General features: G+C 36.2%; 1 protein-coding gene across 1 annotated transcript in view; it reads left to right on the top strand.

The window, feature by feature from the left end:
- Positions 1-27,176, top strand: part of SPATA16 (spermatogenesis associated 16) — a 203,872-nt gene that overhangs the window by 69,678 nt on the left and 107,018 nt on the right. Inside the window, exon 3 of the mRNA XM_036930913.2 lies at positions 22,130-22,219. Within this exon, the coding sequence (XP_036786808.2) occupies positions 22,130-22,219 (90 nt within the window). The remainder of the gene's footprint in view (positions 1-22,129; positions 22,220-27,176) is intronic.

The following is a 27,176-nucleotide window of genomic DNA, read 5'->3' as shown; positions in this document are numbered from 1 at the left end:
ATTTCTCTTTGGCTCAGGTTCTGCATCTCTGCACAAGGAATGTGGCAAAATATCTGTCTGAACACTTGTGATGGGGTTCAAATGATATTATAGAATGAAAATATTTTGCAAATGGAAAATTTTTGTACAAATTTTAGCCTTAAGGTCGACATTGTGTTTTATTTTCAAACACAACAGGTGACCAACGTGAAATTTTACAAGTCTATAATTCACAGATTTCATGAGCACATTTGCTCAGGTTAATGTAGTAAATAGTCTCTTTAATGCTCATTAACAAATTGAAAACTATTTTAATGTTCCCCATGGGGACATGTTTGTATTTAGCCTCCCAGTTTGTTTTCTCTGCATACAAATTTCCAGACAAGGAATTAGAAAATAGAATAGGTCAAGATCAGTATTGAAACTGAGGAAGTCCAGGAAAATACAAGGAGTTGATGAATACTAGATGTCCAAAAATGTTAAAAATAATTAACTTTGAGGAAAACTAGAGAACCCCTCACATTTCCAAATTTAACAACCGTATTTTAAAAGACTAAAGCTTATTCCAATAAATCTGCATCACCCAAGCTAATTTTTAAAATTGAAGTTTGTATCTTGTTCTCAAAGCAATTCTTCCAACTCTTCGAATCCTAAGGATCTTTTCTTGGATATTTGGCATGGAGAAGTTACTATATAACCTTTTGCATATACGCCTACAAGTAGCAGGAGACAAACTTGGAGCGGACAGGTTTTATTGGAGCAGGTTGAAAACATGCTTACATGCCACCCCCTATTCATTTTATAGTTCTTTCCATCCTGTGTTTGGTATTTAAATTTTTCTCTTTACTTCTTTGAGGTAGAAATCTCTTGTTGGGTAAGCCTGACTTGCTCTCACAATATCGGTTTACCTTGGAAGAGCTGGTTACCTTATAAATATAGATGCCACCCCACTATTCATTTTACTTCTCACAATTCATAAATGTGTATTTCATGGATATGGATCTTTTATATCATTGGTAACATACTCCTGGCCTCAACTAATGTTTTGCAAAGCCCGGGGTTTTATTGTTACTGCTGTTTTTACCTAAACCCTCCCTCACTTCCTCTTCTCTTGCTGTGGCAAGAATTCCTCATGTTCATCCTCTCTCAGGGCTGTGACCTGTCCTCATTTTTCATAGAAGCTGAAGAGCAGCCATATGTTAAGCTATAACACCTTTAGTTTAAAAATAAATGTCTCCTTGATGGCACTGCCTGTAACTGCTCACAACTTAGAGCTGTGTCATACATTTCTTATGAATCTTCCTCACTGGAGGAAGTACAGACCCTGTGTCCTTCCAATTTACCTGAGGCAAAATAATTTTGTGATTGGATATAAATGTCCTTATGATATTACCAATTATTAAGCTTTTGGTAGCAAATATGATTTTTACCCAAAAGACAGTTGATTTGTATATACTTTTGGTATTTCACAATAAGAGATTAACAGATGAAAAAAATCTAATACATAACTTTGCCATATATTTAACTTCAATCTTTTTTAGACTTACAGTTCTTGTAAATTTTCCTTGTAGAAACTGTTCAATGCATACAGGCTTTATAAAAGTTGTTTTTGATTTTTGTAGAAAGAAGACAATGTGAGAATAACATTGAGAAGACATATATAGGTACCCAAAAAAAGGGAGAAGCATTTTGATTTTAGGAGAGAGGGCAAAAGGATTGCGTGATATAATACAAATCTTTAAACAAGTATATCCCATATGCCTCTTCATCTTTATTAGTATATAGTTAAAGACTTCATACAAATTTTGACTATTGTACAGTAGTCCTCAAACTGGTCTTATGAACCCACTATGTTTTTAAACACTATTGAGGATCTTGCCAAATAAATTTTGCTTCCTGTGGATTATATCTAGAAATCATTACAACATCAGGCATTAAAATGTAGAATTTTAAAAATATTTACTCATTCACTTAAATATAACAATGAAACCAATACATAGTAATATAAAATACATATTTTATGAAAAGTTACTATATTCTCAAAAACATGCATAGAGGAGTAGCATTGCTTTACATATTTGCAAATTTCTTTAATGTATGGCATCATAAAACTGCGTTCTCATCTCTGATCCTGCATTCAATCTGTTCCAACATGTTGAACTACATGAAGAAAATCCAGTGTGACAGGTGTATAGTTAAAAAAGGAAAGAAAATGTTAATAGATTTTTCAGATAATCCTGAATTTTCTTCTTTGATCCTACACCAAGACTTGATAAGCAATTGTTTCTTAAAGATTCATTGCAGTGTGGATTTTGAAACATATCAACCAACTTGTACTCTGTTACATTAAAAGCCACTGGTCTTCTTTACATTTTGAATGGATTGATACCCATGCATGAGTTAATAACACCATACATTGGCTTGAAAAATAAAGTATCATTTTCAGATTTCTACTATGCAACAATAAGATTTAAAAACTGCCCATGTTAATACCACCAGCCTCATCAGAAGGGTCTTTAAACATTGGGTGGTCATGCAGTTCACGGTGACAGATATGTTTTCCAAAATTCTAATTTTTGCTTGAAAGCTCAAACGTTTATCACTGGCAATAAATACTGTCAGTTGTGTTCCTTTAAGTGACAGGCACACTTACTTCATTTTCAAGAAATGTCTGCCAAATTCCAAGTCTGATTATCAAAGTTTGCTAGTTGTTCTTCCAAGTAAAACATGGTGTTCCATGGAAACAGCAGCTAAGTCAGCTCACAAATGCACACAACAGCACAAGCACTTTTCCTCAAGTCAGCCATCACACTTTATTATACAGGAAAAAGTCCTTTATGCATATGTCTCATCTTGTCGTGCCAAATATTAAGGGTTGAGATTTCTAATTTTGCGAGGGGGAGGCGAATGCACACAGTGGTGAAGAATATACTCTATGACTACTAGAACAATCAATACTGCTGCAGAGACAGCAGTTTTATCCTCCATGGCTTTTGCAACATCAATATAAATGTCAACACAGTGCAAAAGGAAAATAGTAGCTTAATATTATTATGAAAACAATAATAATAATAATATTGTGAGGACCCTGAAACTGTCTGAGAACCCATGGGAATCCACAGGCCACGCTTTGAGAACCACTGTCCTAGCTCATAGCATCTTTAGTGTCCTCCCAGCTTTTACAACTGTCATCTTTCTTGATAAGCAATTGTTTCTTATTGCAATGATTGTCTCCTTTAAAAATATTTCCATCAGGTGCTTCTTTAGTAATCCCTGAAGCATTAGTAATTTTTTCCATAAAATTAAAATTCCTTTAATAACAGATCCTTAACAGTCTCCTGTCTTTTCCTAAGGTAAATTTATTACTTTAGTTGAGCAGATTTATAGGGCAGTTTTTAATATGGCTTACCATCGTCTATCACCAAGACATTTTGGGACCACTCTTCCAGTTTGTATTTCCTACTTCTCTTCCCTAAATATAAGCATTTCAAAGTGAGCTTAAAACACACCTCCTCCTGATTTCTTTCCAAGTTTTACATACTCCTGTCACTGCAGACCTTTCACCAAGGCTTTTGTTTTTTTCATCTCCTTTGTATGTGTCCTACAATCTACCTGCTGCAGATTTCAGTTCATTTATTCATGCTTATCTATGTATTTTTATGATTTTTCACAATTGCATTACTTCTTCTATTGGGAGGCTAGTCATTTAGTATCTAACATAGCTTTTTAAATAAAAGGAGCACAATGTATGCTCCATTCACAGAAATGGCAGCACTCTCTTTAAAGATATCTGGAAAAATGCATTCTTTCCAAAGTAATGTGCTATGACACTTTATTTGGTACAAGTCACAACAGGCTGTGACTTACTACTTTGAGCCAAAGACAATAGGATGTCAAATGGGAGACTTAGTCATCTTTGTCAATAAAGAAAAGATTAATAAATACATTAGACAATCCCTTTGTGTTTCAAAGAGAAACCATTAACATTCTCATTTATATTATTAGTAAGTAGCAGACTTCCCTAATTGGAGTCACTTTGAGTAATGGTAATTTGGTCTATAACTAAACATTGACTCCAACATTGGGAGCTTTTTCCATAATCAAAGTCTATATCCAATTCAAATTTTGGCTTTAAACTTGCAAACTATAGTATATAATGTAGGAGTTCACCCAGAATGGGCACTGCATACATAAATACAGTGCCCACTGTTATACAGTCCCACTAATTCTGGGATCTGACAAAGGGAAATCACAGACAATTGTCAGAAATCCAATTGCTTCATAAAGCATGAGATACATTAATATTTCTCCTTTGGTATAGGGGCTGCAGGGGGCTTTAAAGTAGGTAAAATATTATTATAGTAGATAAATATGCCATTTATTAGTCTCCAAACAAAAAAATCATGATGTTAATATGAGCAATTTTAATACTTAATATACAAATGTTTTTGATTTTGCTATCAGAATTCCCTGTAATTCTCAGATTCTAAAAGAAATAAGCATCCCATTTCATTATCCAGTGAAACTGCATAGTAGAACCCACTATAATTTATTTCAGTTCATTTTAAAGGTTCTTGCATAATTGCCAGTTGAAGGCAGTATAAAAAGTAATAGAATGCAGGCAGACATTTATTTCCATACAATAGGGCTACTTGAAATATTAGTTTAAGTATGTATTTACCCTTCTGGCTCTTTTCTTTAGGACTTGTACAGTGTCTGGAACATGGTTTATACTCAGTAATTGTTGCTGAATGAATCATAAGTAATTTCTGGTATGTTAGAATGGAGGGGAATTTATTAATTGTACTTTTCAAAGTAATCATTCTAAAATGCATCCCACCCAAGGAACACAGAGAACAGAAGAAACAGGGGATATCTGTCAGGCTGTTCTTGAACCTCCACCACCATCACCACTGCCAACTCCCCCTCAACATTACGCAGGATGAACTTGCTTCTACATCTTTGTTTCTGAATCTGGATAGCTTTTCTACAAGAGTTTATAGCTGGTATTTGGTTGGCAAAGTACTTCTTTAACTAAAGAAAAGATAACAGGGTCAATGCTGTATTATTTTTAAAGAGAAAATGTCAAGGAAAAAAATGAAAATGTCAAAAGATAGTTTGATATAATGTATTAAAGACTGTTTTGTTGGGAGAACTAACCGAGCAATTTAATAACAGCTTTTACTGGACAGTCTTTGGATTACAGTAACTGGGAATCCATTTCATGTTTGCTCTGTCCAGGATTGGACAAACAGAGAAAAAAATGGGGAAATACAATTGCAGTCTACAAAAACACGGGACTTTTTTTTCAGGTTTTCAAATTATGAAAATTAAGTTTGTATTGGGAATTTCTTTCAAAGGGCCTGCTAATCTCTATCTGTATTTCCTTGAATTACATAAACTTCCTTTCATTCCTAAACACATCATACCTGAACATACATAGGGATTATGAAATTGTGTAAATATGTTAGGGGGTTGAGTTTGTTCTCCTCGGTTCCTGTCCTTCCTTCAACAAAGAATTGTTAGGCAGAGAGAAAGTAGTAAACCAGAGCAAAAGTTTTATTTTGCATACACTCTAAGGCAGGAACAGGCCAGAGTCAAGGTAGACAAAAGCAGGTTTACTTGAATTAAGCAAAGAGGGAGGGAAAGCTCACTGATGGGAACTTGCAAGCTCAAATCAGAGCTCTCAGTAGCCCCTCCCTACTTGTCTGAAGTAGGACAAAGGGAGTGAAGACTTGTGCTTAAAGTCTGGAAAATAGAATGAAATAGCAAAGTGACAAACAACCTAATGGGAGAGCACAGAGACAAAGTGTAGTAAATTGAACAGTAAGAAGTCTTTTAAAAATACACACTCCAAGAAAGGGGAGTGCGGCAACCTCAGAGAGGAGGTGCACTTACGGGCTTAGGATTCTGTCTTTTAAGGTTTTCAAGAATGGAGCAAAGGGTAGGGGTGGGGGTTGGTGGTAATAGGCTTGACTTGTGGTCTCATGATGTCTCTCTCTGGTGAGAGATACTATGTCACTAACCACAGTCAATCCTCAAGGCAATTCTGTAAGATAAACTTCCTGTTCTTCTCCAAGACAGTGGCTACCTGCAAGCACTGGGAACAGCTAAGGCGGCCTGCCTTAAGATAGGGTAGGTTGTTGTCTGATGACCAAAGAATATGTTAGGACACTTACTTCCTAACTCCCTGGTTTTTTTCTGTTTTTTTTTTTTTTGTATCATTAATCTACAATGACATGAGGAACATTATGTTTACTAGACTCCCCCCAAAACCAAGTCCCCCCCACATACCCCATTACAGTCACTGTCCATCAGTATAGTAAGATGCTGTAGAATCACTACTTGTCTTCTCTGTGTTGCACAGCCCTCCCTGTGCCCACCCCCCACACACTATACATGCTAATGATAATGCCCCCTTTCTTTTTTTCCCCGCTTATCCCTCCCTTCCCACCCATCCTCCTAAGTCCCTTTCCCTTTGGTAACTGTTAGTCCATTCTTGTGTTCTGTGATTCTGCTGCTGTTTTGTTTCTTCAGTTTCTTCTTTGTTCTTATACTCCACATATGAGTGAAATCATTTGGTATTTGTCCTTCTCCACCTGGCTTATTTCACCAAACATAATACCCTCTAGCTCCATCCATGTTGCTGCAAATGGTAGGATTTGTTTTCTTCTTATGGCTGAATAATATTCCATTCTGTATATGTACCACATCTTCTTTACCCATTCACCTACTGACAGACACTTAGGTTGCTTGCATTTCTTGGCTATTGTAAATAGTGCTGTAATAAACATAGGGGTGCATCTGTCTTTTTCAAATTGGGCTGCTGCATTCTTAGGGTAAATTCCTAGAAGTGGAATTTCTGGGTCAAATGGTATTTCTATTTTGAGCTTTTTTGAGGAACCTCCATACTGCTTTCCACAATGGTTGAACTAGTTTACATTCCCACCAGCACTGTAGGAGGGTTCCCCTTTCTCCACAACATCACCAACAGTTGTTGTTTGTCTTTTGGATGGTGGCAATCCTTACTGGTATGAGGTGATATCTCATTGTGGTTTTAATTTGCATTTCTCTGATGACTAGCAATGTGGAGCATCTTTTCATGTGTCTGTTGGCCATCTGAATTTCTTCTTTGGAGAACTGTCTGTTCAGCCACTCTGCCCATTTTTTTAATTGGATTATTTGCTTTTTGTTTGTTGAGGTGTGTGAGCTCTTTATATATTTTGGATGTCAACCATTTATCGGATCTGTCATTTATGAATATATTCTCCCATACTGTAGGATGCCTTTTAGTTCTATTGGTGGTGTCCTTTGCTGTACAGAAGCTTTTCAGTTTAATATAGTCCCACTTGTTCATTTTTGCTTTTGTTTCCCTTGCCCAGGGAGATATGTTCTTGAAGAGGTCACTCATGTTTATGTCCAAGAGATTTTTGCCTATGTTTTTTTCTAAGAGTTTTATGGTTTCATGACTTACATTCAGGTCTTTGATCCATTTCGAATTTACTTTTGTGTATGGGGTTAGACAATGATCCAGTTTCATTCTCTTACATGTAGCTGTCCAGTTTTTCCAACACCAGCTGTTGAAGAGGCTCTCATTTCCCCATTGTATGTCCATGGCTCCTTTATTGTATATTAATTGACCATATATGTTTGGGTTAATATATGGACTCTCTAACCTGTTCCACTGGTCTGTGGGTCTATTCTTGTGCCAGTACCAAATTATCTTGATTACTGTGGCTTTGTAGTAGAGCTTGAAGTTGGGAAGCGAGATCCGCCCCCCACTTTATTCTTCCTTCTCAGGATTGCTTTGGCTATTCTGGGTCTTTTGTGGTTCCATATGAATTTTAGAACTATTTGTTCCAGTTCGTTGAAGAATGCTGTTGGTATTTTGATAGGGATTGCATTGAATTTGTAGATTGCTTTAGGCAGGATGGCCATTTGGAGAATATTAAATCTTCCTACCCAAGACCATGGGATGAGTTTCCATTTGTTAGTAACCTCTTTAATTTCTCTTAAGAGTGTCTTGTAATTTTCAGGGTATAGGTCTTTCACTTCCTTGGTTAGGTTTATTCCTAGGTATTTTATTGTTTTTGATGCAATTGTGAATGGAATTCTTTTCCTGATTTCTCTTTCTGCTAGTTCATCATTAGGGTATAGGAAAGCAACAGATTTCTGTGTAATAATTTTGTATCCTGCAACTTTGCTGAATTCATATATTAGTTCTAATAGTTTTGGAGTGGAGTCTTTAGGGATTTTTATGGGCAATATCATGTCATCTGCAAATAGTGACAGTTTGACTTCTTCTTTACCAATCTGGATTCCTTGTATTTCTTTGTTTTGTCTGATTGCCGTGGCTAGGACCTCCAGTACTATGTTAAATAACAGTGGGGAGAGTGGGCATCCCTGTCTTGTTCCTGATCTCCGAGGAAAAGCTTTCAGCTTCTCACTGTTAAGTATTATGTTGGCTGTGGGCTTATCATATATGGCCTTTATTATGTTGAGATACTTGCCCTCTATACCCATTTTGTTGAGAGTTTTTATCATGAATGGATGTTGAATTTTGTTGAATGCTTTTTCAGCATCTATGGAGATGATCATGAGGTTTTTGTCCTACTTTTTGTTGATGTGGTGGATGATGTTGATGGGTTTTTTCGAATGTTGTACCATCCTTGCATCCCTGGGATGAATCCCACTTGGTCATGGTGTATGATCCTCTTGATGTATTTTTTAATTTGGTTTGCTAATATATTGTTGAGTATTTTTGCATCTATGTTCATCAGGGATATTGGTCTGTAATTTTCCTTTTTGGTGGGGTCTTTGCCTGGTTTTGGTATTAGAGTGATGTTGGCTTCACAGAATGAGTTTGGAAGTTTTCCCTCCTCTTCTATTTTTTGGAAAATTTTAAGGAGAATGGGTATTATGTCTTCTCTGTATGTCTGATAAAATTCCGCGGTAAATCCACCTGGCCCACGGGTTTTGCTCTTGGGTAGTTTTATGACTACCACTTCAATTTTGTTGCTGGTGATTGGTCTGTTTAGATTTTCTGTTTCTTCCTTGATCAGCCTTGGAAGGTTGTATTTTTCTAGGAAGTTGTCCATTTCTTCTAGGTTTTCCAGCTTGTTAGCATATAGATTCTCAGAGTATTCTGTAATGATTCTTTGTATTTCTGTAAGACCCGTTGTGATTTCCCTTTCTTGTTTGTGATTCTGTTTATGTGTGTAGATTCTCTTTTTCCCTTAATAAGTCTGGCTAGGGGCTTATATATTTTGTTTATTTTCTCAAACAACCAGCCCTTTGTTTCATTGATTTTTTTCTATTGTTCTATTATTCTCAAATTTATTTATTTCTTCTCTGATCTTTATTATGTCCCTCCTTCTGCTGACTTTGGGCCTCATTTGTTCTTCTTTTTCCAATTTTAATAATTGTGACTTTAGACTATTCATTTTGGATTGTTCTTCTTTCTTTAAATATGCCTGGATTGCTATATACTTTCCTCTTACAACCGCCTTCGCTGCGTCCCACAGAAGTTGGGGCTTGTGCTGTTGTTGTCATTTGTCTCCATATATTGCTTGATCTCTATTTCAGTTTGGTCATTGATCCATTGATTATTTAGGAGCATGTTGTTAAGCCTCCATGTGTTTGTGAGCCTTTTGTTTTCTTTGTACAATTTATTTCTAGTTTTATACCTTTGTGGTCTGAGATGTTGGGTGGTAGAATTTCAATCTTTTTGAATTTACTGAGGCTCTTTTTGTGGCCTAGTATGTGGTCTATTCTGGAAAATGTTTCATGTGCACTTGAGAAGAATGTGTATCCTTCTGCTTTTGGGGGTAGAGTTCTGTAGATGTCTATTAGGTCCATCTGTTCTAGTGTGTTGTTCAGTGCCTGTGTCCTTACTTATTTTCTGTCTGGTGGATCTGTCCTTTGGAGTGAATGGTGTGTTGAAGTCTCCTAAAATGAATGCACTGTTTTCTATTTCCTCCTTTAATTCTGTTAGTATTTGTTTCACATATGTTGGTGCTCCTGTATTGGTTAAATATATATTTATAATGGTTATATTCTCTTGTTGGACTGACCCTTTTATCATTATATAGTGTCCTTCTTTATCTCTTGTTACTTTCTTTGTTTTGAAGTCTATTTTGTCTGATACTAGTCCTGCAACACCTGCTTTTTTTCTCCCTCTTGTTTGCATGAAATATCCTTTTCCTTTCCTTGACTTTTAGTCTGTATATGTCATTGGGTTTGAGGTGAGTCTCTTGTAAGCAGCATATAGATGTGTCTTGCTTTTTATCCAGTCTATTACTCTGTGTCTTTTGATTGGTGCATTCAGTCCATTTACATTTAGGGTGATTATTGAAAGATATGTACTTATTGCCATTGCAGAGTTTAGATTCGTGGTTACCAGAGGTTCAAGGGTAGCTTCTTTACTATCTAACTGTCTAACTTAACTCTCTTATTAAGCTATTATAAACACAGTCTGATGATTCTTTATTTCTCTCCCTCTTATTCCTCCTCCTCCATTCTTTATATGTTAGGTGTTTTATTCTGTACTCTTTTTTGTTTCCTTTGACTGTTTTTGTAATTAGTTGATTTTATTTTTGCCTTTAGTTAGTATTTGGTTGGTCTGCTTTCTTTGCTGTGGTTTTATTTTCTCTATTGACATCTGTTTAGTCTTAGGAGTGCCTCCTTCTAGAGCAGTCCCTTAAAAATATCCTGTAGAGGTGGTTTGTGGGAGGCAAATTCCCTCAACTTTTGCTTGTCTGGGAATTGTTTAATCCCTCCTTCATATTTAAATGATAATCATGCTGGATACAGTATCCTTGGTTCAAGGCCCTTCTGTTTCATTGCATTAAATATATCATGTCATTCTCTTCTGGCCTGTAAGGTTTCTGTTGAGAAGTCTGATGATAGCCTGATGGGTTTTCCTTTGTAGGTGACCTTTTTTCTCTCTCTAACTGCCTTTAATACTCTGTCCTTGTTCTTGGTCTTTGCCATTTTAATTATTATGTGTCTTGGTGTTATCCTCCTTGGGTCCCTTATGTTGGGAGATTTGTGGGCTTCCATGGTCTGTGATTATTTCCTCCCCTAGTTTGGGGAAGTTTTCAGCAATTATTTCTGCAAAGACCCTTTCTATCCCTTTTTCTCTCTTCTTCTTCTTCTGGTACCCCTATAATGTGAATATTGCTCCGTTTTTATTGGTCACACAGTTCTCTTAATATTGTTTCATTCCTGGAGATCCTTTTATCTCTCTCTACCTCATCTTCTCTGTGTTCCTGTTCTCTGATTTCTATTCCATTAATGGCCTCTTGCACCTCATCCAGTCTGCTCTTAAGTCCTTCCAGAGATTGTTTTCTTTCTGTATTCACCCTCCTCACTTGATCCTTTAGCTCTTGCGTATTTCTCTGCAGGTCCATCAGCATGGTTATGACCTTTATTTTGAATTCTTTTGCAGGAAGATTGGTTAAATCTGTCTCCCCAGGTTCCCTCTCATGGGAGGATGTCTGTGTGATTCTGGTCTGGATCAAATTCTTCTGCCTTTTCATGGCAATAGAGGTAGTCATAGGCAGTTGGCGGGTGTGTTAGCTGGGAGAACAACATCCGACACACGGGGAGGAGCTTCCAGTTTTATTTTCTGAGCTGCCACAGGTGGGGCAGCCATCGGAGCAGCCCAGAGCCCCGCAGAGAGTGGCAGGTGCACCGGGTGTGCTCTCCTGCAAAAACAGTGACACTTTGCACCCTGTCCCAGCTTCCCCTGTCTGTGCTTGGCTGCCAGGCACTGGCGGGGCCTCTGAGTCTGGCCCGGGCTCTGGGTGGCTGCTGTGGGCAGTCTGCTCCCAGGCTGCTCTGCCGGGGCTGTGCAGGGGGAAGAGGAATAAACGGCAGGCTGTTTATCACCATGAGGGGCCTCAGAGCTGCGCTGCTGCCCAGGGGGTTAGGGCGCCAAAGTTCCCTGGGATTCCCAGCCTGCTGGGCCAAGTGTGCCGGGACAGTTCCGTCCAACTGTGAGGCCCCTGTCCCTTTAAGACTTTCAAAAAGCACTTGCTTTTCTTTTGTCCCAGAGGTGCCAGCTGCGGGGACCCGCTCACAGGTTTTACTGTTACATTTCCCTAGTATCCAGCACACCATGCACTGTGTGTCTGCACTCGTGGTGTGGATGACTAGGGCTGGGTAGTTAGCAGTCCTGGGCTCCCACTCCCTCCCCGCTCCGACTCCTCTCCTCCCGCCAGTGTGCTGGGGTTGGGAGAGAGCTAGGGTCCCGCCAGGCCACGGCTTGTGTCTTACCCCCTTCATGAGGTGCTGAGTTCTCACAGATGTAGATATAGCCTGGCTATTGTACTGTATCTTCTGGTCTCTCTTTTAGGATTAGTTGTGTTTGTTGTATTTTCAAAAATATATATGGTTTTGGGAGGAGATTTCTGCTGCCCTACTCATGCTGCCATCTTGGTTCCTCCCCTCCCTGGTTTTTAAAATGGAATCTTAGCCTTAAGATCAAGTTCCTCCTTTTCTTACTATACTATTTATATCTTGGCATTTTTCATCATAGGCAGGAAAAGTTAATCATGATGCTTGTCCCATGTCTCTGCCCCATCTCACCTGCATTACCTTGAGCAAGTCTGAAGGTCAGCCCAGATTCAGAGCATGTAGAATGAACTCACACTACAAAGGGCATTAACTCTGTGAGGCCTTTCTGGCTCTCTGACTTTATCTGATAAGCTCTCTGAGTTCTTGTGGACCCCACCCTCTTTTCATCCCAGTCATGTCTGTCTTTCTGCCTAACAAATCTAACATTCAACTGGAATATAGGTGCAAAAGTCAGCGAAAGGGGCCCTTGGTATATTCAGGTCAGAATAATGTAGATCTCATTGGTGAATCTCAGATAAGATTAGGTTCTCTGGTTGCTCTTGAGGAAGAGTGTGTTCAGGCACTCAGTAAAATTGCTTTATTCTATAAAGATTCATTGACTCCCCATTATGTGTCAGGCATTTGCAAGGTGCTGCACATATAAAGATAAATTATATTGGTGAGCATTACTTCCCATCATGGAGAAGTCTACAATGGATACAGAGTAATTAACTAGTAAAAAAGCAAAATAAAGGTAGAGAAAAAGAAATGTTCTTCATTGCCAAAAAGGCATAACCCTGTATACTTGTAAAGATTCAGTAATGTCATACTTATTTTTTGTGATTATTTGATACTTTAACTGACAATATTCATAGTGATGAAGAATGTGGAAGACTACAAGCCCCAGAGGGCTCCTTCTACAGGTTCCTATTTCTTGGTATTGATAACAATTTAATTCATTATTTGCCTCCTTCACTCTTCACTCTGTTTTTCTAAACAAGGAAACCTCATACTCAAATTCTAAAGTAAAACATACTTAAACATAGATCCTAATCATTCTTCAGTGCATGTTCATGATTATATCTGTAAAGAAGACAATGTAACATCTCCCTTCTGACTACATATTTTTCATTACTGTGACGATATAGCAGATTTTTAAAGTATTTATCCATTGGCTCGGTTATGCCAAGAAATTAGTTGTTTGTTGTTCATGTAATTCCATAATTTAATAGTTCCCACGAATATTTAATTGTAAATTGGGGGGGAGGGCAAAACATTATGGATGATACTGGTGTTACTGCTCTACTGTAACTATTCTCTAAACTTGTTTTTTCTGTGCATGCTCATGCTGGGATCTCAAGGAATATTTGAAAATGATTTCTTGTTGTTTCCCTAAAGAGTTAGGTTTCACTTTCACACTTTTGCAAAAATATACCGAGCTACTGTTTTGGCAGAGCTATATGCTTTATTTGACAACAATCTACTGTAATTTTCTTTTTTCAAAACCAATGCCCTTAATTCTGATTTTATGCTCTAATCCTTTATAAAATAGTTCGTTTCTGCCATGTAAATTAAATCAAGTCATTCCATTGTTCTGTCTTACTTGTCAATGTAAGATATTTAAAGGGAATACATAGATCTCACTTCTCAATAAATTAAGTACTGTAATGCTTTACTTTAGCTTTCATTCTAATCAACCATCTGTAGTGAACCAAGTGACCAAAGAGAACACAATCACTAAGATTTCACTGAATCCTTGTGTAGCAATAGCACTATTGCCAGTTTCTTTTAGATTCCTCTTCCTTCCACTTACTCCAGAATTCAGGTTAGATTGAGATTTGGTGTTATGACAATAGCCCATGTTGAAGGAAGTTCTAAGAAGCAATTATATGGAACACTTACAGATTTTTCTGTAAATCTATTTCTGAGGACACAGATTGTTATATCACAGGGCATCTTTGGATAAGGAGACCTTTCTGATTGTACTACAAGAAATATTTGAATTGAGCAACTGGCTTGTTTGAAATAAAGTATACATTCCTCTTTCCATTAGCTACCAGAAAACCTGAAAAACATGTAGTCTGACTCAGCCACACTATTAGGATCTTATAACATATGTTTCATGTACTAACTTCATTGACGTTCCATCTTAACTCAAGTTTTGATCTCATTTTCCTCATTTGTTTTGTTGTTGTTTTATTTTTAATTGTGATAAAACACACATAACATAAAATTGGCCATCTTATCCAATCTTTAAATGTACGTTCAGGAGTGTTAAGTATATTCATATTGTGTACAACCAGTCTCCAGAACTATTTTCATGTTGCAAAACTCAAACGTTATACCATGAAACAACACCATCAAACAACTCCATTTCAGGCTCAACCTACCCCAGGCAACCACCATTCTACTTTGTCTTTATGAACTTATCTAATCTATGTCCCTCAACTAGGTCAGTATTTGCCTTTTTGTGATTGGCTCACTTAACTTGGCATAATATCCTGAAGGTTCATCCATTTTTAGCATTAAAAGAATTACTTTCCTTTTTAAGGCTGAATAATATTCCATTGCATGTATACACTACTTTGTGTTTTATCTACTCATTTGTCAGTGTACACTTGGGTTGCTTCCACATTTGAGCTTTTGTGAATGATGTTACTATGAGCATGGGGGTACACCTTCAAAATCCTGTTTTCAATTATTTTGGATAATATATATATATATATATATATATATATATATATATATATATATATGCAGAAGTGGAATTGCTGGATAATATTATAATTTTATTGTTAATTTTTTGAAGAACTACTGTACTGTTCTCTGTAGCAGTACCATTTTGCATTCCTGCAAACCATGCCTGAGGGTTCCAGTTTCTCCACATCCTTGTCTTTTTTTTTAGAGTAGCCATTCTAATGAGTGTAAAGTGGTATCTCTTTGTAGTTTTTATATGCATTTTCTTAATGATAAATGATGTTAGGCATTTTTTCATGGGCTTACTGGCCATTTGTATATCTTCTTTGGAAAAATGTCTCTCAAGTCTTTTGCCCATTTTTTAATTGGGTTGTTTGTTTTTCATTGTGAAGTTGTAGGAGTCCCTTATATATTCTGGATAATTACCCATTATCAGATATATGAGTTGGAAACATTTTCTTCCATTCCTTGGGTTGCCTTTTCACTGTGTTGATAGTGTTCTTTGATGCACAGAAGTTTTCAGTTTTGATATAGTCCACTTTATTTCTCACTTTGTTCCTTGTGAGTTATTCTTACTTTCATCTAATCTCATAAGTGTTCTATAAGCTGCCTTCAACTGCTTTTAGAACAGAATATATATAGATAATAATACAATCACTTGCTTTTTAATATTAGGTGTCCTCTCATTTTCCTATGATAGCCTAATTTTTTGTACCTTGCTATGAACCTTTTTTGTTAACATCATGAATATAAACAAATAGTACTTGCATATCTGAACAAAAATTGTCTATGTAGGAAGACAATTCTCCATGGGTCTCCTGTATTTTGCATGTCTTGTAAACAAGGCACTGAGTGGCCTTTGCTCTGGACTATCTTTTCCAAGATGAGTGTGTGGTGAACAGCCTTGAAAGAAAAGGCAAACCTGCTCTCAGCCTTGGAAGATGGAGATAGCATTTCCCTCTAAAGCTAAGGACAGCTCTGCTTACAGCCCTTTATGAAAGATTTATGCTCCCTAAGCTCAGGAATCCACCCCTATTGTGCAGCCTACTGCATGAGAAGGTGTCACCATTCTTTGCATTGCTGTCTGGGAATTGTGGCTGAAGGAGCCAGTGCAACAAAAGATATACACTGTCTACTGCTATTGCTGTTAGTAAGAAACTGTCCTTTGTCTCTGGCCCTGAAGGTTCATGTATTCTATGAGAATCCATGCAACTATGTCTAGCTAACTTGTTAGCCTACAATAGGAGAAAAACTCAGACTTTTTGCATAGCTTGGCAACATATTATAAGGGATTTTTGTGAATATACTTGAAAGTCATTCAGCCTAATTTCCACCTCAGTCAAGAATTTCTTCTACACATTCTGACAGATGGCATTCTAAATATCCTTTAAATGATTCTAGTTAAAGGAAACTTTTCACAAAGCCTGTTGTATCATTGGTTATTAAGTCTCTCCTTATGTTGGACTGAACAAGTTATTAACTTCATAATTCTGGTTTTTGCATGGCCTCATCTGGTATTACACAGAATAATTATTCTATTTTCCACATGATGGGTCTTTTGAAATTTAAAAGTTCTTACTTATCTACACTAATCTTATTTAACTCTCTAAACATATCATTTTCCTCCCCTATGTTCACACACTGTGTTCCCCAAACCCAGTGAACCATCTAGACACATACCATATGGTAATGATTCTCACAAATGCTCAGAACTATATATGAATTGAAGAGACTATATGGCTAAGGCAGAATTCAGTGGAAATATCATTTATTTGGACATAATACCTTTGACTGATTTAACATAAATTTTATGTACTGTTTTTGTAGCTCTATCATATTATCCTATGAAATTTAGCTTTTGATTAGTTAAAATATTTAGACTTTTTAATGCATGGTCAAACTCAAGCCATGATTATATTTATTAAACTGATTTTTTAAATCCATGTCATAAGATTTTTATTTTTAACCAGTCCAGATCATTTTGTATTTTGCTTTTATCATCAGTGATATTAGAGCTCCTTGTTGAGTTAAATTTATCCCATCTGAAAATTTTACAGACATCCTTTCATAACCTCTTAATCCTAGTCACAAATGGAAGTATTGTCCCCCAAAGGGCTAACCACAAACCATTAAATCCCTTCTTTCATAATAACCCAGATCATACTTCAATATTACTGATCAGTTGTTCAACTAGTTATAACCTATTGAGTAATGCCAATGTCCAACATAAACGTCAACATGTTAGCCACAAGTATATCATTCTCTGGTGAAACTTAAGTATTCCATATTCCTGGACTTCTCTAGATCAACCATTTCTAAAAAAAATATGGCAGCACTTTATTAGGAGAGTAAGAGGACCATCATTCAGGAGGATGAATAAGTGCTAACTCACTTTGCTAATGACCAACCAAGGTAAAGGGAATTTTGCCTAAATAAAAAATTGCTTCCTTGATCTCCTATCTCATATAAAGACTTAACTTTCTGAAGGAGTGATAGATAGCTACCATTCTCATTCAAAGTCCAAGCAAAAACCCATGGCTTCTGGTAGAGTAGTAGAAGCAAAACACATTTGTTTCCAGGGAAATAGGTAGGAAACTCTCTGGCCTCCATCATCACTTTTTGGTATACTTGGAAATACTTTATATCTTCATTGTGGTGATGGTTATAAATTTGTCAAAGTGCATTAAATGTTAAGTTTAAAAAGGTGAATATTACTGTATGCAATAACTCTTGGAAAATAATTTTTTCTCAAATCAACCTACAATCATAATTATAAATGACATATTGAAGTGTATTTAAATTACTTTAAAAAAATTTGCTTATGATCAAAGACAAGAAAAGCAGATGTAAATACTGAAAAGTAGTACCAAAAATCATTATTTGCAGATGATGTGAATAAAACTAAATTGTTGCAATATTAAGTAAAATATACAAATAAGTATTTTTAAAATGCCTATATCTAGATGCTAGCAATAAGAAGGAAGTAAAATGGAAAAAGAAAACATTCTTACCATGCAAATATGTAGGGCTTCCCAAACTTTAATGTGTAAATCACCTGAAAGTCTTGTGAAAAAGCAAATTCAGTAGGTTGGCACGGGGATCAAGATTTCACATTTCTAATGAGCTCCCAGGTAGTACTGATCATTCTTTGAGGAGGAACATACACACTGTAACACACACATGTGCATATATATATTCACACACACACACACACACACACATATATATTCTCATGTATGATTTTAAAACTTAAGAATTAACAAGAAACTAATAGCCTCTATTTTTGAAAAAAGTAAAAAGAATGTTAAAATATTACTGGGAGACATAAAAGAATATTTGAATGAATAAGAAATGTCACCCTCCTGGATGAGAAGACAATAGCATAAAAATGTCTATTCTTCCTAAAATGAATCTAATGCCTCTATTTTAAGACCAGTGCTACCAAGTGCTATTTTTTTCAACTTCAAAAGATGAAGATTATAAAGTTCATGAGGAAGAATAAATATGCTATATCAGATAACAAATTTTTTCATAGAAAGGACAGTAGGCAGTTCTTTCCATTCCAGAAATTGAAATGTACTTTAAAATGACATTAATTAAAGCAATTTGCTTCTGTCACAGAAACAGACAGATCAAAAGTGTGGGATACAAAATCCAGCCATCCATCCAAGTGCACATAGGAACTTGGCATATTAGCAAATTGCTGAGAGAAGGACAGATTATTTGACAAGTGAACAGAGACACCTGAACAATGCCTGAAATGGACTAATATTCTGGCCTCACAACATTATGACCTTAGGACTTAAGAAAACAAGTGCACATACATGCACACACTATAAAATTGTGTTAACTTTTGTATAAAGATAAATTTTAAAGCATTCACAAATAGAAATCATTAAAAGATAAACTGCAGGAATAATTTATAAAGAAAATGTTTTACCTATCATATTTATTATTTTACATGATCCCAATCTCAGAAGGGCTAGCCAGTCTAGTGAGTAATCATGGCCTGTTACTATCTCCATTCTTTTAATAAAAATTCAGTGACTTCTATAATTTAGCTATTCTCTCTAACATGATTCTTATATTTTACCAAAAGCCCTATCAGCACAGCTAAATCAGAGTTATTTCCACTCTTATAAAAACAGACCAACCCGCACAGGGATCATCGTTCTTAGATTATGACTGTAGGGTTTTTCTCTTTTCCTCTACTGCCCCAGTCAGACTCTCCATTTTGGTTGTAGACTTCTTCCCAGAAGGGCATCAGATAAGTGATTAAGAGTTTTTAAAGCAAGTTTTAAATCAGCATTTCCTCTATAAGTTGTGCGAAGCATAAAATACACTTTTTAAAGCATATGTCATTTTAGAAACCATTAAATTTTTTAAAGTGTAAAAAAAAAAAAGCCTTCAAAATTACCACCAGCATTTCCTTACCAAACATCTAATAGGGTAAATGGGTAAAATTTCAATATTTCCGGAATCTCTCACCTGGCTTTAATGCACTCCATATCAATAGGTGTTTCCAAGGAATGGAGAGAAGTAGTCCATCTCCATATCAATAGGTGATTACACGGCAGGCAGGGAATGAGGGAGTATCTGGACCAGACAGGTTTGGTGGGGTCCTTTTGCAACTGGGCTGCAGGAAACATGGGGGAGCAGAAGTAGGCAACTGCTTGTAAGCAATAAACAGGTTGCTCCCATGTTGCTTCTCCCTCTGACTGATTTTGGCTTCAAAGGTTATTTGCCCTGGGCTGGGAACATATTTTCCCCCTGGAGTTACACAGCATATATGAGCACACGGTGAATGCTTCAGTAATTATAAGAGAGCCAAAAATAATTGATTACTAAATATGATATCTCATCCCAAATTTCTAAACGCTTTTTTATGATTATACCTTCACTTCTCGGGGTAGAATGGGCCCAGACCTTCTTTGAGTCTCTCAAATGAAGTTGACTCCCATGGCTCAGTGAATGGTGGTGGCAGGGTTAAAAGACACTATTCCTGCCTAGCAATAGTAATTTCTAAACCCTGTTCTTTTTCAATACTATAAATGTGACTTGTAATTACAAGCAATTTTATTTTAAAAGACTATTCTTCTTAAAAATCACACTGAAACAGTTCCCATGGTGTTTACCTCACCAGTCCTCACCACCCACAAAAATCTTCTCCTCTACCTATATTCAGACCACTTTATGACTCTTCTTCTCCTTCCTCCTTCTCTTAATTATTCCTTCTGCCCACCTCACCCCATCCTTCTCTCCAGTCTTTTGCATTTTTGTCAAAGAATTTGGCAAAGCAAGATCCTTGGAGAATAGCTCAGCAAAGCCAGAACAGCACATCACGGACAAAGAGATGTCATATGCTAAAACCATCCGTTCAGTAAGCATTTGGTCCCATCACATTTGTGGGCATTTACTAAAAATGCATAAGTGAGTGAGTAATTACAAAGTAAGACGGAAGAATAAGCTATGATGTATAAGGACAAATTTTGGTCAGAAGGAAGACCCAGGTCCCAAGACACAGCTCTGCTCTTATTCATTCTGATCTACTTCTACAAGATTACTTTTACAGGGATAAAATATATAAACATGCTTTAGAAACACACTTTTTTCTGAATTAATATAAAGTATTAGTAGTTCAGTATTGATATGCATAAACGTATGTAATCGTTTTTAAATTTCTAACATTTTAATCAGAAACTACCAAAGGAAATGCTCTTTATTCTTGGGGATTAATGTACTCATTTGTACAAATGATTAGCCATAGAGTATAGTATATTTCACTAATTCAAGGCCCTCTAATTCAGAAATCTTCATAGGAAAAGCCATAAGTTAGAATATGAAGTACTATAGTAGCTAGAGGTAAGAATCACAATAAAACAGCTCTTCACTTACTAGTTGTGTATGATTTTACAAAGTTCCCTTAACCTCTTGGTAACCTCTTTGTTTAAAAGAGCTTAATTATTTACCACCCCTCTCATTGTTAAATAATTCTATAATTCTACATGAGCCAAAAATATGTTTCTTTTCTACTTTGTTTTTTCCATAAGCAATGTTTCTGGGAATGGAATTATTTTTGCCTGCATTTTTTTAAAAATCTGTAATTCATGAATAGTCTTCAGGGATCCCATGAATTCCCTAGATTTTCTTCAATAATAAACTAATTTCAAGTGTTTCTCATCAACTTGTCAAAACAGGCTCACAAGAAAGTTACAAATAATGCTGTTGGTTCTGTACCATTTTGAATCCTGTATCAGCGACACCACACACTCTGTTAGTATAAGCTACACTCACCTTCATCTTCAGCGGTCTCCCCAAACGGCGATAGGCCATGAGCTATGTCTAGCTCACCTCTTTATTTCAAATGCCTTAAACAGTGCCTGGTCAATGAAGCAAGGAAGGGAAATGTCTACCAGTTTATCTCTAGGAGAAGAAGGCAGCTGAGGAGTGATCATCTCATTTGGGCTTGGATTGAAACTCCAGAACTCTGAGATGATGGAGAAATCACAAATAAGGATAGATAGATCATCTTACCCACAGATCAAGCCTTATAATTTCAATAAAGGTAAAATGAAAACCCAAAATATATAAGGGCGTAACCAAAAGTGGTTACATTTTTACAGACCTCCTTCTATTCCACTACATTGTCTAGCTGGGATAAGATACAGAACCTAATTATGAAGCACTGAATGAACATGTTACCCAAATTCCACTTCCTTTTTTAACGGAAATTCAGCAGCTAACAATCTCCTACTTTATTATAGGTAGACATACTATAAATACCTTCTGATTTTTGCCTGATTTATTAACATAAGGAAAGAACATCTGTCTTCTATGTAATATAAGTTGTATTCAAATTCTTTGTCATTAAAGATATCCAGTCACATAAATAAATCTAGTGCTATAAATAAAACTTTTATCATGCAGACTTAGTCCTTCAAGAATGCTTGTTTGTCTTAACTAACAATTACAAGGATGAAAGGGGTTCAAGCATCAGTATCTTTTAAAATACACAGTATGTCAAACTGAATACATTTTATTTCATTCCTATACAGTTCTGGTAATTGACTTTTAAAAACCTAATAACAACTGCATTTCTTTTATCTTTTTACAGGAGCATTATTTTAAACCCAGCCTATTTCAGAAATCACCTTCGTCAGGCAACAGTGTTCAGATGTCTGGAGAGATATTCAGAAGCTGCCCGGTATGTTTGTTATAACTTTTGTGAAGATTTACTTCAAGTTAAATTAACTTTATTTTCAGCTTCTGGTAATAGCATAAGAGAATTTCTGTTTCTCTTATACAACATGATTTTGCTAGAATTATTATCTTATAACATCATACCAACAATTATTGACTATCTTTTTCTTTAATTAAAGCCATTCTGTATTCAGAGTTCTAGGGAAAATTCAAACTTTCCAGCCATGAGGTCACTGATAATGATGGGAAAACTTCCATAGAGGATTAGAAATGAACTTGACCCCTTGCACTTGGGTAGCTTCCTGATCCTAACTATAATGACACAATTTCATGACTATTTCTTTCTTCAATTCTGGAAATGAAATCCAACCACATGAAAAGGACTTCAGGAGCCCATTTCTTAACGAGATGGCACCAAGAATTCTTAGAAGTGTCCCAAGTCATTTTTATAATGTCCTGTTGCTTATTGGATCCCAATATATTTCATAAAAGCTGAGTGAAGCTGTTTTTAATATTCTCATACCCAGAACCTAGACTTATGGCAAAGAATTGCAAGAATCAAAAGGCTTCATTATTACATGCAGAATTCCTCCTCAGCTGTGACAACTAAGGTTTTTTCCTCTTCCAGATCAAGTTCATATCAGGCTCCCATTGCCTTGATAAATTCTCTCAAAGAATTTTCCTCATCTCCCAATGTATAGGCACCTGCTGTTTCTTATTCACCTACTTTACCACCAAAATGTGAGTGATTTCTATACTTACTGCAAGTGCAACTTCTAAGAAATCTGCAGTAGTAGAGATGGGACACATAGGTTGCAAGTGGTTACTCTCTCTAGAACTCTTGCAAATAACACTCTCTTGGAAAACGAAGTTTAGGGAATTTAAGTGGGTAATAAAATGGTTCCATAAAATTGATACCATTGGGTTGACATGAATTCCATTTGTATAAGATAGTCCTAGGTGTTACCCAAACTCGATTAAGTGATGGATATGGAAAAACAGAATTAATCCCAACTACTCTTACTTTGTAGTGAACAACCAATATGCCACAACAATCTGTTTACTTGTGTGTTATGTCTACTTTTAAAAGTTAAAATAGACCTTTATCAGTCTATTTTGTTTTATATTCCATTTTCCTTTATCTTCTTTCCCTGGTGTGTTTTATCTTATGTACTCACATATGACTTCTAACTTTATTTTCTCCACTAGAGTCTCCCTGCAGCTTAATTTCTGCCTGCATATTTTTCCTATGTGCATAAGAAGAATTTTAGAAACAATAGCAAACTTCCTTCTGTCCCACACTTTTTAAAGGTCATTAGCCACAAATGAAGTTAATAGACTCAGCATAAACAGATACCTGTAAAATAATTTCCCCTAAATATGGATTATTAATATATCTTCTGAATCTAATCAAAAGATCAATAGAAGTTTAGATGCAACTTCAGAACTAGATACAACTTCAGTACCAGATACAACTAGTACAAACCTGGTGGTGGTATGCTTAGGTCAGCTGTGGAGACTCTAGAAAGTCAATTGTTAAATATTCAATAATTTGGGGAGAGAGAGTTGTTAAACTGTAGGAGAAGTTAGCAATGCTGGAAGAATTTATGCTATGGACATTGACAAATGCTACAAATCCAGGCTTTTTTGCTTTGGGAAGAGCGGGGTTACCAGCATATCATTGACTACAGCTTAATTGTATCAAGCCTAACCATTTGAGTTAAAATAGTGACAAGAATTCTTTATGGGTCCTAAATAAACAACGATAACTTGAAAATTAGGAATTTGTCAGTATTTGTCATGTAAAAATTAACACTGATATCCATTGTCCCTCTATGTATATCCCTGCAGTAACATAAGTATATCTATGTAATATCATTTGATGACTGACCTGACAATGCTCCTTGACTTTTCATTTCAGTTTCTCTGGCAACTATAGTCCTCACTATATGACATTAGTCATTCTTCCCCCGCAAGGGGAAGGGGTGAACATGAATATCTTAGTATCTCTTATCAATTAGATTTCTAATGTAAAACAATAAATATGAATCAATATATAAATCATTTACATTTATCAATCAATTTCATGGAATTTAGTTCAAGCCTTTTACAAGCATATTACATTAAAACTCATTACAAATCCAACACACTGAGGTTATTCCTCTAGGATGTCAAGTCTTCATGTTTCTAAGATTGAGAGGCACCTACCAAATACAAATATAGCCAAATATTAACTTGGAAGTTCAGTAGTTTATAGCTGATTTCTTTTTGATATTTTGAAAGTCTTCTTTTTTTCCCAACATTTTATTTGTTTTTAGGATTATTTCCCCAGTTTTTGGAGAGTGACCAAATTTAACTATTTGATAAAATGTATTTTTATTTATAGAGCTTATAATTCATATTTAGAGCAATGATTTTAACAGCTTTCTTCTTTGTCTCCTGAAGCTAGAGAAAGCCACAATAGGGAAAATGGACATAAGCCACACAGCACAAGCTGGGCTGTGGATCCCGCAGAGGGAGATTGAAGAATAGAGAGAAACCAAGGGCCAGAGTCCTGACTCCCTTCAGATCCATTGTAGAATGGTTATAAATTTTCTAGAATTAAAAAAGTCTAAGTTTGAGTAAATATATTTATAAATTTGCTGAAGGGATCATTCAACAAATTCATCATCTGATGAATTGACCTAGAACCTGCAGAAGGCTGTGGGCCACAGAATCAGATTTGAAATTCAGATCATGTCCTTCCTTCCAGCTCTAAAAGAACACTGGAGTTTAATAACTCAAGGGCAAAGCCTGAGTGTCCTCCTCCCAAAAGGTTCCCTTCCGTAAAACTCTGAGGGGGAAATAATTTCCCAGCCCAGGGCAAAATACCTTTGAAACCAAAATCACTCAAAGGGAGAAATAAAGTGGGAGAAACACATTTATTGCTTACAAGACCCATCCACTTCTGCTCCCCCATGTCTCTTGTGACCCAGCTGCAAAAAGGGACCCCACCCAACCTCTCTGGTCCAGATATGCCCTGGCTCCCCCTTGTAATTACTTATTGATATGGAGATGGACTACATCACTCCACCCCTTGGAAACACCTATTGATATGGAGATTCATTCTGGCACTAAGGCCAGGCCAGAGAGTCTGGAAATATTGCAATTTTACCCACACCTTCCCATAGGCCATTTGGAGGAAGATATTAGTTGAAAACCAGCAGTCCCCCATTTAAGAAAAGATGGTATTTCACAAAGTTCAATTGCTTTAGTTAATTTGCTATCTGCAACAATCTTGCATGTTCTAACTTTTATTTAATGATACTGTCAATACATCATGCAATATATATAATATTGCAAGGACTAAATAATAAAAGATGTAGTCTAAAATGTTCTTATCTTCATCTTTCCCAGAGTAATACGCTAAATGACATAGTGGATTTCAGAGCTATTTTATATTGTGTGTGCCTTTCACGATTAAAAAAAAAAATGGTAAGATGTCACCAAGTTGTGTCAGTCTGCTCGTTATGACATCAAGAATATTCTCCCTCAGAGTTAATTCTCAGCTTTGTCTTCCTAACTCTTGACCTCTAGCAATGTCTTTTTGTTTACTCCCATTTTACCATTTTGGCTACCTGCCTCTCTTATCCTCCTTCTCTACATTTGCCTCTTGTCTTATTTGATGATTCTTACCTCTTTCTCAAAAATGTTTGTGCTCCGTGTGAGCATCCCCTTCCTTGTGGTCACTAACAAGCCTTTCTCAGTGTGTCTCATTCAGTCGATTAGCCCTTGGCCCTTCTTGGTGATTCTCCATTGTTTTAATTGTCTGTGATTACATTTACTTTTTGATACCCTGAGTTTGAAACTACTTAAGATATTTGAATTTTCTGGAAATCTAATCTCTGGATGAGTGTACAGTGGAAACCTCAAAAGACCAGTCCTTTGAAAAACATATTATTTTAGAATGAATGTTCAGCCATGACTAAGGTGTGACACATTAGAGTATCAATTTTGGAATGAGAATTAGTATAAACACTGAGAGTCTGGGTACCATATGAACATTAAGATATTCCAGAGTTGTTCTTTTACCAACCAATACGTTTCTATTAAACCATATCAAAACACAGTACTTTAAGATGCACTAATTCATGGTTACCCTCACTAACAAGCCAGATACAAGAGTTTAGTAGAAGAGGGAGTAGGTGGGTTTCTTGAGACCCAGCAGGGATTTTCAGGGTTTGGTTTTGTTGTTATTTTTGTTCATTTTATGAAAGTTAATGCTACTGGAAATTGGAAATAATGCATGTATAAATCACAATCTGCCAAAAGAAAAGAGTGAACTAAAAATAAATTGAAGTATTCCTTTAGAAACCTGGTAAAATAAAACAGTGGTGTCGCTGTAGCTAAGCGATCACTCAGGAGCAGTACTACATTAGCAAGCAGCAAGAAACTGTCAGCTTTTTCAGTGTCATAGAACTCTATGATTTTAAATGAGATTATTATGTCTTGCAAGTGAGAAGAATATACTGACAGGCAGACTCAAGACAAGTGATGCTGAAGAGCTGATAGTAGTGTTGGGAGTTTATTTTCAGTTAGTTCTGATTCAATTGGAAGTGTAAAATCCATTCATTCACCATGCGAGATGCTAAAAATACATCACAGATTTTTTTGGTTAAAAGTTCTTATTTATGTCTACAAATAGAATAAATGGAGACTGCAGGTTAATTTTGATTCTTAAACTGGCCATCAGCCTAACAAGCTTTCTTTCTCTTAATTGGAGACAGTTCACCAATGGCAGCATAGTGTTAGTGTAACACATGGCTGTATGTTGGAAGAGGAATTTAATCATTCCACCATTAAGTGAGTTTCCCTTTTCCTAGACATGACAAGGCTGTGTGAACTATGAGCATTGCAAAAATGTTAATTCTTGGCATATGATTTCTAAAACAGACATTAATACAGAGATTTAGTCATTTCAT

Source organism: Manis pentadactyla, chromosome 1 (assembly GCF_030020395.1).
Source record: "Manis pentadactyla isolate mManPen7 chromosome 1, mManPen7.hap1, whole genome shotgun sequence".
NCBI classification, from domain to species: Eukaryota; Metazoa; Chordata; class Mammalia; order Pholidota; family Manidae; genus Manis; species Manis pentadactyla.
This window is presented reverse-complemented; position numbering and strand designations above follow the sequence as displayed.